This window comes from Marmota marmota, unplaced genomic scaffold (genome assembly GCF_001458135.2).
Source record: "Marmota marmota marmota unplaced genomic scaffold, marMar, whole genome shotgun sequence".
In the NCBI taxonomy this organism is placed as follows: domain Eukaryota; kingdom Metazoa; phylum Chordata; class Mammalia; order Rodentia; family Sciuridae; genus Marmota; species Marmota marmota.
In genome coordinates, this window is record NW_025999895.1 from 5,825,065 (window position 1) to 5,843,139 (window position 18,075).

The 18,075-nt window shown below is 44.1% G+C and overlaps 1 protein-coding gene across 2 annotated transcripts in view; it reads right to left on the reverse strand.

The window, feature by feature from the left end:
- Positions 1 to 152: 152 nt before the first annotated feature.
- Nup85 (nucleoporin 85) overlaps positions 153 to 18,075 on the reverse strand; it is a 29,840-nt gene continuing 11,917 nt past the window's right edge. Inside the window, exons 6-19 of one of the 2 annotated variants that reach the window (XM_015504206.2) lie at positions 16,359 to 16,428; positions 14,442 to 14,563; positions 13,251 to 13,385; positions 13,026 to 13,148; positions 12,668 to 12,799; positions 12,350 to 12,456; positions 5,615 to 5,698; positions 5,399 to 5,464; positions 5,073 to 5,224; positions 4,256 to 4,373; positions 4,052 to 4,152; positions 1,083 to 1,234; positions 602 to 703; positions 153 to 332 (exon numbers count right to left, since the gene is read on the reverse strand). In XM_015504206.2, coding sequence (XP_015359692.1) covers positions 231 to 332; positions 602 to 703; positions 1,083 to 1,234; positions 4,052 to 4,152; positions 4,256 to 4,373; positions 5,073 to 5,224; positions 5,399 to 5,464; positions 5,615 to 5,698; positions 12,350 to 12,456; positions 12,668 to 12,799; positions 13,026 to 13,148; positions 13,251 to 13,385; positions 14,442 to 14,563; positions 16,359 to 16,428 — 1,566 coding nt within the window. In that variant the 3' untranslated portion in view covers positions 153 to 230. The remainder of the gene's footprint in view (positions 333 to 601; positions 704 to 1,082; positions 1,235 to 4,051; positions 4,153 to 4,255; positions 4,374 to 5,072; positions 5,225 to 5,398; positions 5,465 to 5,614; positions 5,699 to 12,349; positions 12,457 to 12,667; positions 12,800 to 13,025; positions 13,149 to 13,250; positions 13,386 to 14,441; positions 14,564 to 16,358; positions 16,429 to 18,075) is intronic. The other variant, XM_048797887.1, reaches the window with a different exon arrangement.

Genomic DNA, 18,075 nt, shown 5'->3' on the forward strand with positions numbered 1-18,075 from the left:
AGAAATTTGGGGCCACCCTGGGCAACATAGCAAGACCCACCTAAAGAATGAAAAAACATAAAAAACAACCATTTTCTTCATTTTTGTCACCTCAGGTTCAGAGTAGACATGAACAGAAACTCACTGGTGGATTATAAGAATTTGCCTTGTACTTGCAAAAAAAAAAGTTTAATTATTTTTAAAAATCTATATATACATTGCCATATAGTTGCAGCAGCTCTCAGCTGACGTCAAGAACCTTCCAATGAGCCTTCTCTTATAATTGCCCGAGCAAGATTCCGGGCCAGAGCAAGTCTCAGCATTTCCACCTTAGTGGTTTCTATATCCTCGTCCTGAAAAGCAGAGAGCCAACATGTGTTACAGAAAATCTTCAAAGATACACAGAGTAAGAGTATGCAGATGGCCACAATACAGCTGATCAACAGGGGGAAAACATGGATCACTGCCCCCTAAAATGTGGCACGTCGACTATAGGCTAAGCAGAAACCAAGAGGCACATGGGCTAGACCAGTGTTTTAGGGGGTACAGAGCAGGGGAAAGAAAGCCAGACAGCCATTTCCTGTCTTCACTGTGGAAGCATCAAACTGGAAGCTAAACTGACCTGTAGTCGCTGGGCATCAGGCTCTGCACGCTCTGGCTTCCCTGAGGTCAAGTCCTCCAGACATCGCATCAGCTCGTATGTTTGTTCTGCTGAGAAAATCACCTGGGGGAGAGAAGCTGCTTCACTTAGCTGTTCTCCAGCCAAGGCCAGAGAAAGTCGGCCCTCTGTGCCCTTAAGAGAAGTACTTTGTATGTGGTGCCACGGAGGATGGAGCAGCTTCAGAGTCTTGACATTCAGCCCTCTAAGCCCTCTACTCAGGCCCTCGACAGAGGACTGTTAATGGACAGCTGCTGTCAAAATTGTTTTTTTGGTTTTTTTTTTTTTTGGAGTGACTACTGGATTTGTAGCATGGATGCTTGGGGAGAATACACAGGCAAACAACTACTTAAGAGAAAACATGAATATGGGCCATGACTACAGAACTAAGCTGTCAGGAATTACAAAAGGCAGAAAAGAAAATCCCCAGAAACTTAAGCCTTACCTGTTTCTGTTCCAAAAGGGGCAGGGCATCTGTGAGCAGAGTCATCCAGAAAGAGCGGGGCGCAATCTGGGAAGTCATCAGAGACAACAGGAGAGATGCAGCATCCCCAAAGCGCTTCTCTCCATATAATCGGTGGAACTCACGGTATTTTCCTGTCCAAGAGGAGGGAAAACCAGGTCACCTGCAAGCTCCCAGGTGACATGTAGATCACCCAGGACCCAGACAAAAGGAAAGGGATCCTAGATCAGCCACTCCACAGAGCAGGGAGAAGTTTCCAGAGCTGTCTCTAAATTCACAGATCAATGATAAACAAATTCAGAAGTTCCAAAATACTGGCTTTGAAGAGCTCCCAGAGCCAAATGTGGGAAACTACCAGCATCAAAAGAAGTCAAGAGTCCTGGATTATAACAGACTGATGATATTCCACAAATCCCCAATCCTACAAGTCAAATAATAAAGAAGGGAACACTTCCTTACATTAAGACACCAGCTAATACACAGGAGCAATAATCTAGAGGCAGAAGTGCAGTGAGGAAAAAGACATTCAAATCACCCAAAACATCTCCCCACCAATCACTAAATTACAGGGGAAAAGAGTGCATCACAGGAGCCACCCAGCCTACTCTACTCTAGCTACATGCTCAGAATACCACCAACAGCAGTAAGGGGACAGACAGCTCACCAATTCCATTCACAACATCTCAGTGGAATTCCTGCCTCAAACAGCATTGAATCTAATCAGGAAAAATCTGATAAACCCAAACTGAGAACATTCTACAAGGGGTGGGTCTGTGCCTTCAAAAATATTAAGATGAAGCTGGGGGCTGGGGATACAGCTCAGTTGGTAGAGTGTTTGCCTCACAAGCACAAGACCCTGGGTTCAATTCCCAGCACCAAACACATGGGGAAAAAAAATTTTTAAAAAGATGAAGATGGGCAAAGTGACACAGCAGAATTACAAGTCAGAGATCAGCCTCAGCAACTCAGCAAGACCCTGTCCCCCAAAAACATTTTTTAGGGGCTATGGCTGTGGCACAGTGGCAGAGCACTTGCCTAGCACATGTGAGGCACTGGTTCAATCCTTAGCACCACATAAAAATATAGGCATACTCTACATCTACAACTACAAAAAAAAAAAAAAAAAATTTTTTTTTTTAAGGACTGAGAATGTAGTTCAGTGTTAAGCGCTCATGCATTCAATACCCAGTGTACCCCACCAGAAAAAAAAAAAAAAGGAAGATGAAGAAGCACAAAGAGGCTGGGTGTGGTGGCACATGTCTGTAATCCCAGAGACTTGGGAGGCAGATCAGAAGTTCAAGGCTGGCCTGGGCAGCTTAGTGAGACCCTGACTCAAAAAATAAAAACAGGTTTAGCATTGTGGCTCAGTGGTAGAACACTTCCTAGCTCATGTGAGGCACTGGATTTGATCCTCATCACCATGTAAAAATAAATAAAGGTATTATGTCCATCTACAGCATTAAAAAAAAAAAAAAAAGGCTGGGGTTGTAGCTCAGTAACTTGTATGGCAGTTGTGAGGCACTGAGTTTGATTCTCAGCTAGGGATGTAGCTCAGTGATATAGCACTGGTCTATCATGTGCAAGGACCTGAGTGCAATCCCCAATACCACACACAAAAAAAAGCACATAGAGATGGGGCATAATGGAGTACTCCTGTAATCCCAGCTACTCGGGGCTGAGACAGGAGAATCACTTGAGCCCAGGAGTTTCAGGCCAGCCTGAACAAAATAGCAAAACCCATGTCTTACCAAAAAGTAAAAAAAGAAAGAAGCACTAAGGGTTTTGGGGTGTAGCTCAGTGTTCAAATTTTTAAAGTGCCTGCTTAGCTAGCATGCATGTCACTTGTGGTTCAATCCCCCTGCCAAAAAAAAAAAAAAAAGGCATAAAAAAAGAGGCACTAAAGAAACATGGCAGCTAAATTTGTGATCCTGGATACAACTAAGAAAATTAATGGGGCAACTGAATACAATTGGAATGTGGATTATGGATTAGATCAGAATACTGTATCAAAAATGGATCACCTGCCCCCACCTTTTTTAATGGTACTAGGGTACAGGGGTGCTTTACCACTGAGCCACATCCCAATTTATTTTTTATTTTGAGACAGGCTGTTGCTAACTGCCCAGGCTGGCCTCAAACTTGCCATCTTCCTAAGGAACTAGGATTACAGGTATGTATCACCATACCTGGGAGGTTTCCTGTTTGTGATAACTATTATTCTTACACACTGAGGAATTTATGGAGAAAGGGAAATAGTATCTTCAACTTACTCTCAAACTGGTCCCGAAAGAATTGATCAAGCAAGAAAGAATGATAAATGAGGCAAAAAATAGGTAATTGCTGAATCTGGAAAACCTGTACATGGAAGGTACTCATTTCTCATACTAATTTTGCAACTTAGTCTGTTTAAAATTGCTGGAAAGTAAAATGGTACTACAAACTGCAGAATCTAGCACACAGAATTCTATGTGGTTTGCTGTATGGGCTTACCAAGAGAAAAAACACCTGGACAAATGTAGAACATTCCCTCCAATCTGCACTAGTGTCCACATTTTTTTTTTGGTACCAGGGATTGAACTCAAGGACACTCAACCACTGAGCCACATCCCCAGCCCTAGTTTGTATTTTATCAGAGACAAGGTCTCACCGAGTTGCTTAGCGCCTCACTAAATTGCTGAGGCTGGCTTTGAACTTTTGATCCTCCTGTCTCCACCTCCTGAGCCACTGGGATTACAGACATGCACCACCGCACCCGGCCTGTCCACTTTTTTTTTTTTTTTAAATATATTTTTTAGTTGTAGTTTGACGCAATACCTTTATTTATTTTTATATGGTGCTGGGGATCAAACCCAGCGCCTTGCACGTGCTAGGTGAGCGATCTACCTCTGAGCCACAACCCCAGCCCCACAAGTGTCCACTTTTAACCAGTGGACATAACACAGAAGACTCACCCAGGAATGTTAGCCGATCACTAAGCATCATGGCTGGCCCCAAGTTGTCAATGAGATCCAAGTCGGAAAAGCAACCTTGCTCACAGTAATCCCTGAGGAATCTGCAGCACCAACCAGAGAAAATCAGAGCAGCAGTCCTGGCCCCACCTCCTTAACCTTCAGCCTCCCAAACAATTCCTGGGAGCCAGCACCAGCTGCACCCACCTGTCTGACACAAGTGTGGCAAAGGCGGCATCTTTGGCACGGATGCTCCAAGAGAGGGCAGAGCCCAGGCGGTTGTTGCGGACAGCCTTCATAGCCAAGATCTTACAGATGCTGCGGACTTTGCAGGGTAAAAGACAAAAACGTGAAGCCTTGCAGCCCTTAATCCATTCAGGAGCTCTGCAGGGCCAGGTTTTCCCACAACATCACTATAACCCAAAGCCTATGAGCTCCAAACACAGGCAGGTCATTAGAACAAAATGCTTCTGTGTTTATTAACAGTGTCCTTGCTTTGTTAACAGCATACTGAAAGACATACCCTGTGGGATTTGCTTTATGAGTGGCTATGCTTTCAGTGGTGGCAGAAAGATGTTTGCTCCTCCCCACATGCCAACCCCTCCATTATCTGTCCATATGCTTAAAAACCTATCTTCCTTTGGGTCTTCAACACCATGTGCTTTCAGAGATGGTCATAAATGTGCGAGTTCCTTTGAGAAGAGGAGTAAAGCAGGTTTTTATCACTCAGAGTGGGGGAGGAGGGCAGATCTGCTCACAGATCTGCCGAGCTGTGAAAGGCCTCTGTACCATTTCCCCAGCTGGGCTTGGCCTAGCTGGCAGCAACCTAGACAGGAAAAAGCGTTGACCCTAGGCCTGAGCTCCTAGACTGAGAAGTGGGACAAGGTCTTTACTAAAAAAATGAATGCTAGTTTTCTTCCCGTCCCAGGTGTGACTGGTGAGAAAGCTGGTGTGATGTCAGCAGAGTTTGGCCTCAGGGTACCCAAACATCCCAGAGGGTAAGCTAGGAGCATGGCCAACTCACCCTGTTCAGTCATCTGCCGCTGCTCACAAATTCGTAGCACCTTGAGGGCTTTCTGCTCTGTGTTGAGAGGGATTCTCTCAATGTGCAGCTCCAAAGAAACTCGGCCCAGTTCAGGACAGTAGTCAAAGTAATCTACCCCTAGCTGCCAAAGGCTGCAAAGATCCAAAGAGAAAATGTGGTTAGCTCAGGGGCTGCCCTGTAGATGTGAGGTCTGAAGGCAAAACCTCACTTCCCCAAAACTCTATAACCCCCAAGAAGTCAGAAAGAATAATCCAAGAGTCACTGGCACTGATGTACTGGAAAGCAGCCTCCCTGTGGGGCCTTACCTGTGATGAGCAAACAGTCCTGAGGCATATTCCAATAGGAGGAATTCTCTCATGTTGGAACCAAAACTGGAATAAGACATAACACAAGACCAGACTCCAAGCTTGCTCCATGTGGACCCCATTAGTAGCCCAACCTCCCTTCCAGGCATTCAGCCTGTACTACCCTTGAAAACCTGGTGGTGGCAAGAAGAGGTTTGCAGTGTCAAGTTTACTTACTAGAGGTTGTGTGCCTGGAGAAGCCTGCAGTGATCCAGCAGGTCTGTCAGGTGGGCCACAAACCACCAGTTGCTCAAGGCAATGCTGCAGATTCAGACACCAAAGCAAAAAGGGTATCAGAAAGAAGCCACATCCCCCGTGAGTGGGGTATGAGCAGAACTCCACATCCTGCACTTCAGAAAGATGGGGGGCTATCACTCCCACATGTTAGGATGGCTGTTATCAAAAAGTCAAAAGATACAGCAGGTACAATGTCACCAGCCTGTAATCCTAGCAACTCGAGAGGCTGAGGCAGGAGGATCATGAATTCAAGGCCAGCTTCAACAACTTAGGAAGACATCAAAATAAAAAGGACTGGAGATGTAGCACCTAGGCTCAATCCCCAGTAGGAATTGGGAAAAAGGAGAAAAGGGAATCCTGGCACACTACTGGTAGAAGTGGAAACTGGTACAGCCTTTATGAAAGACATTGCGGAGATTCCTCAAAAAATTAGTAAAACAACCAAATCACGTGGCTCAGTGGTTAAACACCCCTGGGTTCAATCCATGGTAACAAACTACCAAATGATCCAGCAATTCCACATGTGGAAATACATCCAAAGGAACTCACTATCTCAAAAGAGCATATTCAACAGTGAAGACACAGAAACACATCCACTGATGGATGAATGGATAAAGGAGATGTAAGAGACAGACAGACTGACTGATAGACAGATTTCCATATATGCATATACAAATATCATTTAGCCTTAAAAAAAGAAGGAACTGGGCTGGGGCTGTGGCTCAAGTGGTAGCGCGCTCGCCTGTTATGCGTGCGGCCCGGGTTCGATCCTCAGCACCACATACAAACAAAGATGTTGTGTCCGCCGAGAACTAAAAAATAAATAAATATTTTAAAAAAAAAAAAAAAAGATTAAATAAAAGGGCTAGGGATGTGGCTCAANTAAAAAAAAAAAAAAAAAAGAAGGAACTCCTATCACTTGTGACAACATGGATGAACCTGAAGACACTGTGGTAAGTGAAACAGGCCAGACACAGAATGACAAATACTACATGATCTCACTTATATGTACAATCTAAAAATAGGACAGAGTAGAATGATTACCAAGGGTTCCAGAGGATGTGGGAAATGTGGAGATGTTAGTCAAACTTTGTTAAAAGGTGAATATGTACTGAAAACCTAATGTACAACTTGGTGACGATAGTTAATAAAGTATTGAATACTAAAAGCTGTTGATCCATGTACAGTGGCAATACCTATAATCCCAGTAGCTCAGGAACCTGAGGCAGAAGGATGGCAAGTCAAAGCCAACCTCAGTAACTTAGTAAAACCCTGTCTCAAAATTCAAAAATAGCCATGCACAGTGGCGTACACTGGTAAACCCAGCGGCTTGGGAGGCTGAGGCAGGAGGATCTCAAGTTCAAAGCCAGCCTCAATGAAAGTGAGGCACTAAGCAACTCAGGGAGACCTTGTCTCTAAATAAAATACAAAATAGGGCTGGGGATGTGGCTCAGTGGTCAAGTGCCCAAGTTCAATCCCCGGTACCTTCCCCCAACCCCAAAGAAATTAAAGATTAAATAAAAGGGGGGCTGGGGATGTGGCTCAAGTGGTAGCGCGCTCGCCTGGCATGCGTGCGGCCCGGGTTCGATCCTCAGCACCACATACAAACAAAGATGTTGTGTCCACCAAAAAATAAATAAATAAATATTTTAAAAAAAAAAAAAAAAGATTAAATAAAAGGGCTAGGGATGTGGCTCAATGGTAAAGAACCCCTGGGTTCAATCCCCAGTACACATAAACAAATAAAATATGTTGAGAGATCTCAAGTCTTCTTAACACACACACACACACACAAAGGACAACTATATGAGATGATGGATATGCTAATTAATTTGACTGCCATAAACACTTCACATTGCAAATGTCCATAAAGATCAAAACATCATGTCTCAGGGCTGAGGATGTAGCCCAGTGGTAGAGCATTGACCTAACATGTGGAAGATCTTGGGTTGGATCACCAGCATTACAAAAAACCATAACAAAACAAAAAACATGTCTGGCTTCTTGTGATGGTGGTAGGGCAAACTATAATTCCAGCTACTTGGCAGACTGAGGCAGGAGGATCTCAAGTTCAAGACTACCCTGGGCACTTAGCAAGAACCTGTCTCAAAATAAAAAGGACTGACAATGTACCTTGGTGGTAGAACACTTACCTAGCATGTGTGAGGCACGGGGTTCAATCCCCAGTACCATACACATACACAAAAAATTCTTTTTTATTTTTAGGTTTTATTTGTACTATGGATTTAACCCAGGGGCACTTAACTACTGAGCCACATTCCTAGCCTGAATTTTGAAAAAATTGTTTTTTTTTTTTTTAAGTTGTTGATGGACCTTTATTTTATTTGCTTATTTATATGTGGTGCTGGGAATCAAACACAGTGCCTCACACATATGAGGCAAGCACTCTACTGCTGAGCGACAGCTCCAGCCCACCAGCCTGACTGATTTTTTGAGACAAGGTCTAAGTTGTTTAGGGCCTTAAACTTGTAATCTTCCTGCCTCAGCCTCCCAAACAGCTGGGATTATAGGCATATGCCACCCTGCCCAGCATAAAAATCCTAATTCTAAAGATATGTTCAACCAGCATTCCTCATACTTGGATATACATATGAATTAGCTGGGGATTTCATGTTTGTTAAAATGCAGATTCAAGCTGCTCAGGAGGCTGAGGCAGGAGGACTATGAATTTGAGACCAGCTTGGGCAACACAGAAAGACCTGTACTCAACAAAGCAAACAAACAAAAAAAGCAGGTTGGGGGTATAGTTCTGTGGTAGATTTCGTGGCTATATGCATAAATTCCTTGGTTCCCCAACACCAGATTTTAAAAAGGCAGCAGGGGAGTGGAGGTGACTAGGCAACAAGAGGAAAGGTCCCCTAGCCTCCAGGAACAGCAGCTGCTGCCCAGACTTCTAGTTGACAATTATGTCCAGAGGCCAGGAAGTGGTTATGGGGGGACCCCAGACTGAGAAGTCACCAGACATGCTCTAGTCTGCTCAAATGCCACCTAAAAATGGAACAAAGGGCTGCATGGTGTTTCCTGAAGGATCACAGCAGCCACCAATGCAGTTGATCAGTGACTACTGAAGGCCTCAGGCAAACTAACAGCAGGGTTAAAGTGACTGATTCCAAACTAAGAGCTGACCAAGGCCACCCCATCTCCCTGAAGGGTCAGGCAACCTCAGAGCTACATTTGAGATCTCCTCATACAAACACTGGCTATTTCTAAGACGGCAGCTTATATGCAGAGCAGGTGGAGAGCTTGGTGTCCAGATGGGCAAGACTTAAGGAAAAGCTCCAGAATAGTTGCTGGAAAACAGAAGAACTGTGGAGGAAGGAAGAACACCTACAGTGAAGGTGAGGACCCTGTGGAGGGACCCACACTGAGGCCAATATCACCTGACTCCAACTCACCTTGCTTTCTGGTGGCTTTATAGTAATCATGGTTGTCACTCCCTTTACCTGACCCAGCCCTACTCTTCTGGAAATGAGTGAGGTCTGCATGTACTGCTGCACCCAGCAAGGTTACAAACTGGGCCAAAACAAAAGAATCTAGATTCAGCAGACTTTAAACTGCACATCTTGCTTTTTGAAGGAAGTCCTATTGCCTTTTAGTTCAATATTTCTGGATAACCTGAAGGGCAGTAAGAAACTATGAACACCTTGGCTAACTCACTTAAGTGCATGCCAGTCCTGCTTCCTTTGGCAAGTCTCCCAAGGCAGGCAGGGAGGAAGCTAAACTTCAGAGGACCCCTGACATGGCTTTCCAACTCTGGGTTAACAGGCAAGCATGGCTACACAGTGCCGACCACAAACTCATGGCCCTCAAGCAGGGCCTGAGAAACCAGGGCCTCTGATTCAGGACCTCTGGCTACTCTTTCTGCCCCTGAGGATCTTGCAGTTTTCGTGGGGGTTAACCAGATGCACATAGGAAACCTCCCTTCTCGCACCTTTAAAAAGGATTCCTCTCATCCACCTATAATGGAGCAGTCACGAACCAGCTGACATAGTACCCCAAGCATAAAGGCTTCCCACACCACCAGCCACATTCCATGAAGACACTTTCTGGGAAACTGTTCCTGAATCTGAACAATTGAAGCCATGGGAAACCAGGTGCTCATAGGACCCTGACTCAATCATTGCCCATCCAGGAGGGCATGGTTTCTAAAACTCCACTACTGCTCTGAAGACACTATATCCTAAAAGTTCTGAGGAGTTCTTTTCAATTCCTTGTCCACAGTGAACAGGAGTTAGCTTCTTGCTAAGTCACAGGCAAATACTGAGATGTACACCAGCAAACCGCAGATCCTGTACTGCTTCTGAGGCAGAGGCGCCTCTACAGGGCTACAAGCCTAACACCACCTTCAACACAACTGCTGTGACTATGTGATTCAGAAAATCCTTATTCTACTGCCACTTCCCTCTCTTTCTTCTGTCACTAGGAATAGCAGGGTGGTCTCCCTATCTACTGTCCCTGCACCTAAGACAGTTGGTTTGCTCAAATCTGTTTTGTTCCTAAAATTCCAGATCTGGCTTATGATGGAAGTCCTGGTGGGACTCACCGCTGAAAGGGAGAGCAGATGCAGGAAGACCTATGGCTTAGAACTGCTGGAACAGACACCAGTAAGGCCAGATGATGAGGTGTATGCCTCCATGAATACATGTGTGTGTTTTGAAGTTATTCTAACTACATAAACACTCCCTACCCCAGTATTACCTATTTACAGGCTTGTGAAAACAACATTGACATGAAATTTACACACCTGTAATCCCAGCAACTCTGGAGGCTAAACTTAGAAAGCTCTTGTCCCAAATCTAGTATCATTTTTGTGAAGCTCTTGGCTTTCTTTTGGCCAAAACAAGAAAAGCATGTGACAAAGGGAAACCCTTCCCACATCTACTAAAACAGATCCAGTCGAGGTCAGTGAGCTTGCTACTAAACAAAGCCTACTGATACCACTTCCAACCTCATCCCTTCCCAGCAAGCTTCAATACAACACCCACCGTCCAGGAAAGGTAGATGCTTATTGACTTACTATATATGATACTTCTGGAAAGCCTTCCTTCAATTCATTATGTTTGACTCTCCCTTTCCTGCCTCACCAGAGGCTTTCTAATGATGGGACAGCCTTTGGGGAAAAGGCTAGAAATCTCAGCCCTCAGCCCATTGGTTTGATTCCCCTGATAAAACTAGAATGAGACTGCTGGGAAACACTGTCCTGTAACAGGGTAATATGCTCAGTTGGTGCCAAGAACCAGGTTTGTTTTATCTAGATTTTAAATATCAAAGTAATTTCCTGCAATGTTATTTTAAATAAACATCCCCAAAATAGAAAGAACAGGACTGGGATACAACTCAATTGGTAGAGTGCTTGCCTCATCTGCACAAGGCCCTGGGTTCAATCCCCAGCACCCCCCCAAAAATAAAATAAAATAAAAAGGAAATAGTTACAAACACTATAGCCCTCAAGCCTCAGGGAAGCTCCCAAATTCATCCCGAGAGAAGCTATTATCTGCCTGCATCTGGACAAGAAGGGGAGCTGGACACATGTCTCTTCCAAATTTCGGGCACTGCCAATGTGAGAATCTTATTAAGGCATGCACCTGTAATCCTGGCAACTCTGGAGGCTAAACTTAGAAAGACCTTGTCTCAAAATTAAAAAAAAAAAAAAAAAAAAAAAAAAAAAAAAGGATGTAGCTCAGAGTTAACACACACCTAGGTTCAATCCTCAGTATTTAAAAAAAAAAAAAAAGTTGGGGCATTCAATAGGTGATTAGGCCATGAATTTACAAAGGGGCTTGCTGGAGGAAGTTTATTCCCTTCCACTTTTCACCATGTAAAGGACACAATGCTTCTCCTCCCTCCACAGCATTCAAGGTGCCACTATGCAAACAAGAGCATCCCTCATAAGACACCAAATCTAACAGTGCCTTTATTTTAGTCTCCAAAACTGTGAGAAAATAATTTCTATTCTATATAAATTACCCAGTCTCAGGTATTCTGTTATAGCAGCACAAACTAAGGCAGCTGTTCTATAAGAGAAAGGATAAAAAAACCCAGAATGTTCTAGAGATGAATGGTGGTGACAAAATACAACACTATTAATACACATAATGCCACTGAAGTACACATCTAAAAATGGTTAAAGTGGCTGGCTCTGGTGGCACATGCCTGAAATTCTAGCTACTTGGAAGGCTGGGGCAAGAGATCTTAAGTTTGAAACCAGTCTAGGCAATCCATTAAGACCCTGTTACAGCACACATTTGTAATCCTAGCTACAGAAGAAGATGAGGCAGTGGAAGCCCAAGTTTGAGGCCAGCCTCACAACTTAGCTAGACCCTATCTCAAAATAAATTTAAAGAAAAAGCTGGATGTGGTGGTACACGCCTGTAAACTCAGGAGGCAGAGGGGGCGGATCACAAGTTCAAGGTCAGCCTTAGCAACTTAGCATGGCCATAAGCAACTGAGTGAGACCCTGTTTCAAAATAAAAGGGGCTGGGAATGTGAGACTCAGTGGTTAGGCTCTCCTGAATTCAATCCTTAATACAAAAAAAAAAAAGAAAGAAAGAAAGAAAAGTGCTGAGTACATACCTCAGTGGTAGAGCACTTCTGAGTTCAAGTCCCAGTACACCTCCCAAAAAAAGATAAAGTGATGGGATTGGAGGGTCCTACCTGCATTCCTTGATCACTTGGTGGATGTCAAACTCAAAGGCCGCCATCAAGATGTTGTCCAGGGGCTCTGGGCTGCTCTCACCTCCCAGAAACATGTCCAGGCTGGACTGTGGAAAGGTGATGACCCACTCAATCCCCAGCATGGAAGCAGAGATTTAGGGGAGCAGTCAGGACTGCTATACAGGGACCCCTGGAGAGGGATGATGGGTTCCTTCAAAAAGGGCTAAAAGAGCCTTACTTATTCCTGGAAAAGTTCAACTCAAAGAAAATGCACAAACAGACCCCAGGACTACTGCCCCCCATGAAGAGCTCACTCACCTGGGCATAGAAGTGCAGATCAATGGGTTTCACTGTGGGATGAGAGTACAGAAGCCGAGTGACTAGGAAATGGTACCAATTACTCAGAAGTTCCTTCTGCTCTAACAAGGCGGCCTCATCTCCCAGCATGATCTGAGGAGAGAAATTCCCTGAGCTCCACTTCCTCTAGGGGCAGCTTCTCTATGGTTTTGCTAATCTCAGTTGGGGCCCAAGCTTTCAACTAGAAGCCAAAAGTTCCTTCTTTCCCAGCATAGTGAGGGACAGCCTTGTCCAGGGAGCCAGCTTCTGCTGTGGCTCCAGGGGATGCCACAGCCCTAGGGAAGGCCATCAGGACCCAACCAAACTGCTTCCCCCAGACCTTGCAGAGAGACTCTAGGCGTGGGCTGGAGGCAAACGTGCCATCCTGCAGGTGCCGCTCACACTCCTCTCGCCAGTGCTGCCACTTCAGCTCCAGCTCAGTCAGTGTCTGAGTGTTGCCAGGCTAAGGGGAAAGACCACATGAGATACCAAACCACCAACCCTTTATATTTCAAGAAATCATTCCCAATCCCATGACCCAGCAAGCAAGGCTAGTTCCACATACACTGAGAATAGGCATTGTCCTCATCAGGTCCCCCAGGATTCGACACATGCCTGCAGAGGTGGGGCTGGCATCTGCCTCCTTGGACAGCATCTGTCGGGCCTCATCTAGCCGACCCTGAAGCACCAAGACGGTCACCTGCAAGAAGATGGCACAGGTCTGGTCCTGAGAGGTTTTACAACTCCTTGGGCAGTTCTCTACTCCATGGATGACTTTTTCCTTTTTTCTAACCCTGAGCCACATCCCCAGCCCTTTTTTTAAAATTTTGAGACAGGGTCTCCTTAAATTGCTGGGGCTGGCCTCAAACATGGGATACTCATGTCTCAGACTCCTGAGTTGCTGGGATTACAGGTGTGTGCCACTGCATTCAGTTCCATGGATGGCCCCCTTCAGAATCCATTTATCACACAAGTCTCATAGTTTTACCCTGACCATTTTTATCAAATTGCCAGTTATTGCCTATTGGTAGTGCACACCTATAATCCCAGCTACACTGGAGTCTGAGGTAGGAGGATCTCAATTTCAAAGCCAGCCTAGGCAATATAGTCAAACCTCGTGCCAAAAATAAAAAATAAAATAAAAGGGCTGAAGAGAGCTCAGTGGTACAGCACTTACCTAGCATGTGCAAGACCACAGGTTCAGTCCCCAATATCACCAAAAAAGGAAAGAAATTGCAATTCAAGTACATTTATGTACATACACATACAATATAGCAGGTCCTCTACTTGTGAATTAACATTCTCATTAAAATTTACTTACAACCCCCAAATCAATATTCAGGCACTTTCACCACCATTCAAATGACAAATGCAGTTGAGCCCAGTGGCACACTCCTGTAATCCCAGTGACCCAGGAGGCTAAGGCAGGAGCATCATAAATTCAAATTCAGCCTCAGCAACTTGGCAAGACTGTCTCAAAATAAAAAATAAAAAGGGCTGGGGATGTCAACTGCTTTTGTATGATCTTCCTGTGTTTTCTTCCTTAGATCCAAAAAGAACTCAAATCCCTTTCCACTAGAATATCTATGAAGCTTTTTTTTAAGCTCTGCCCTAAAGCAGGGAAGGAAAAAGTATCTCCATGATCAGACTTGGGGAGCCAGGCAGGAGCCTGAGGACAACCTCAGAATCACTCAAAAAGCATCCAGGCAGCAGAATGCAAGGCGGGAGGAAGGGGAGACCTGCACGAGGTCCTTACCAAGTTCCAAAAGCTCTCGTGTTTGCTTGGATTCTCACTGCCCAGAACGTCTGCTGACAAACTGTCCACTTCGCACACATGGAGTCGGACCCAGTCGAGGAGATGGAGGAGGAGAGGGCCAGCTGGGAGGAGAGAGTCTCATCATGCACGAAAACTTCACTTCACCTGCAGCAAGTTCTACTTTACCCCAGGTACGGAGAATGTGAAAGCAGACAAGATGGCATTCCAAGAGGGGCTCATCCCTCCTAAACAGGCACACATGGTGCTGCACCAAGTGCTATGCTAGGAAAAATCAAGTGGAACTTTTACAAAATCCTCCCTGTGCCAGTCAGCTTCATCTTTCACTGAATCCTGGAAAGGGTTGAAGCTGGGATGCAGACCTCATCACCCCTAGCCAGATTCTTCACAAAAATCTAATGGCTATGTGGTTAATGGCCATTTAGGGACTAGTACTGACTAGATGTTACATGCAGTGATGTGAAACTGCAATCTGCTCAAAATCTACTAGAGAAAGTAGGTATCTGACCAACTAATTTAACTTTCAGGTTGCTCAGTGCTTCAGCAGTAGAATGAATGAACTGCTATACTGCACAGAGGTCAATACTCATGTATGGATACTAGCAAACAAAACCATTTCAAGAAATTAAAAACAGTCAAGTGCAGTAGCACACACCTGTAGTTCCAGTGGCTTTGGAGGCTGAGGCAGGAGGATCGTGAATTCAAAGCCAGCCTCAGGGCTGGGGATATAGCTCAGTGGGTAGAGTGCTTGTCTCAATCCCTAACACTACCAAAAAAAAAAAAAAAAAAGCAGCCTCAGCAAAAAACAAGGTGTTAAGCAACTCAGTGAGATTCTGTCTCTAAATAAAATACAAAATAGGGCTGGGGATGTAGCTCAGTGGTCAAGTGCCCCTGAGTTCAATCCCAAGTATCTCTCCGCCCCCACACACACACAAAAAAAAAAAAAAAGGAAAAAAGCCTACCACACTTCCACAGAGTACACATTCAAGCCAGGACACTATATGACATAATTCAAGATCAACAAAATAGGGCTGTAGATATAGCTCAATGGTAGAGTGCTTGTCTATCATGTGTGAGGCTCTGGGTTCAACTTCCAGCATATACAAAAAAGAAAAGGAAAAAAAAAAAAAAAACCCAAACAGAATAATCCCACCTAGACATGGATCAGATATAGGGTTGCCCTGACCCAATCATTAGCTATCAAATTCTCAAAGCAACTTTTGACTCTCACCACCTAAGTCCTCTTCACATCTTTTTTTTTTTTTTTTAATATTTATTCTTAAGTTTTAGATGTACACAGTATCCTTATTTTACATTTATGTGGTGCCAAGGCTCAAACCCAGTGCCTCGTGCATGTCAGGCGAGCACTCTACCACTGAGGCACACCCCAGCCCCCTCTTCACATCTTTAAAACTTTAAGCTTCACCTATCCATAACATAAATACTAACCACTACTCTCTGCACAACTTGAATATTTGTTTACTAAGTACTTGGGTGTTGGGGAACACCAGGGATTGAACTCAGGGGTGTTCTACCAATGAACTACATCTCCATCTCCAGTCCTTTTCATTTTTATTTTGAATCCAGGACTCACTAAGGTACCAGGCTAACCTCGAAATTGCAATCCTTCTGCCTCAGCCTCTGAAATGGCTAGAATAACAGGTGTTCACCACTGTACCCTGCCTGTTTGAGGGAAGGTGCTCCATATGACTGTTTTTTGCACATCTAACAAAATGACACATTTCTTGGGGTGTCTTATAATGACTTCTGATGGCTATTATGAAGAACACTGGAAAAAAACATTCCTAGCAGCAAAACATACTGATTCATAGGAAAGATGAAGGATGATCAGTGGAGGGCAGGGAGTTCTCTAATATGATAGGATTATTCCAGGCTCACCTGGGGCCACTTCAATAAAAAGAATCTCACACAGGTTCCATATGAGCTCCATTGCTGACAAAATGGAGACCTTAGGAAGAAACAGAAACAGGTTTTAATATTCCTCAGGTTTGTTCTCAGAAGAAAGAAAGAAGGGCTTGAATCCCATGATGGTCCCTCACTAACCTAACAACTACTGGCATGTCTATGGCAGTATTTCCACAGGGCATTCCATATCAAAATTTTCAGTGATGATATTATTATTTTTTTAATTGAACTCAGGAGCACTCAACCACTGAGCCACATCCCCAGCCCTATTTTGTATTTTATTTAGAGACAGGGTCTCACTGAGCTGTTAGTCCCTCGCCATTGCTGAGGCTGGCTTTGAACTTGAGATCCTCCTGTCTCAGCCTCCCCAGCCACTGGGATTACAGGCGTGCACCACTGAGCCACGTGGTGGGGATATTATTTTAATGGTTGTGATTTTATTTTAATGTTCATTAGACAAATAAAACCAGCACATCATACTGATACTATTGAATTGTGACTTAGGAAGTGGTAGTATTTAAGTAAAAAGGGAGAGACAATATTTAAAAAAGACTAAATAATAAAAATATACATTAGGCAAAAACTGTGAAGTTGGTATTTCAATGACTCAATTTTAAGAAATAGTGTACTAAAGGCAAATCTTAGGCTAGGGTGCAGCTCAGAGGTAAAGCATGTGCTGAGCATATACAAGGCCGAGTTGAATCGCAAAACCACAAAAAAAAGGGGGGAAAAAAAGTGGGCATCAGGGTGTGGTGGTACACGCCTCTAATTCCAGTTACTTGGGAAGCTGAGGCAGGACGTTCACAAGATGTAAGCCAAAATGGGCAACTCAGTGAAACCCTGTCTCAAGACAAAATATAAAAACAGTAGGCGATATAGTTCAGTTGTAAAGCACTCCTGGGGTCATTTCCTAATACCAAAACAATAAAGCCCCACACAATACCTACAAATAAATCAGACTTGGACCCTGCCCTTAAGAATACACAGGCTCAGGCTGGGGTTGTGGCTCAGCAGCAGAGCACTCACCTAGCATGTGCGAGGCCCTGGGTTTGATCCTCAGCACCACACAAAAATAAATAAATAAAGTGAAGGTACTGTGTCCAACTACAACTAAAATATATATATGAAATTAAAAAGAAAAGAATACACAGGCTCCTCTTCTCTACCACTCTTCCATCCAGATACCATCATCCCTTGTTCATAAGAGGAAAATAAACACTTTGTAGATGAGAGATAGGACACTTTTCCCTACTGACTACTGAGTTTAAAAAATACCAAGAGTTGGGCTGGGGATGTGGCTCAAGAGGTAGCGCGCTCGCCTGGCATGCGTGCGGCCCAGGTTCGATCCTCAGCACCACATACAAACAAAGATGTTGGGTCCACCGAAAACTAAAAAATAAATATTAAAAAATTCTCTCTCTCTCTCTGTCTCTCTCTCTTTAAAAAAAAAAAAAAATTAAAAAAATACGAAGAGTCTACCAAAGAAAGAAGATTTCGGCAAGTCATCTTCCAGCTCTAACTAAAGCATAACCATTTGCCACTCAGCAAAAATTCTGAGTTCATGATTTGTTTTTATGATAATACGCACTGGTTCTGAACATACAACTATCCGTCTCAAGTGACAACTCATATACACTGTGTGTTTAGGATTTACAGTTCTTTGAAAACTCATATGGTATTTATCAAGGTG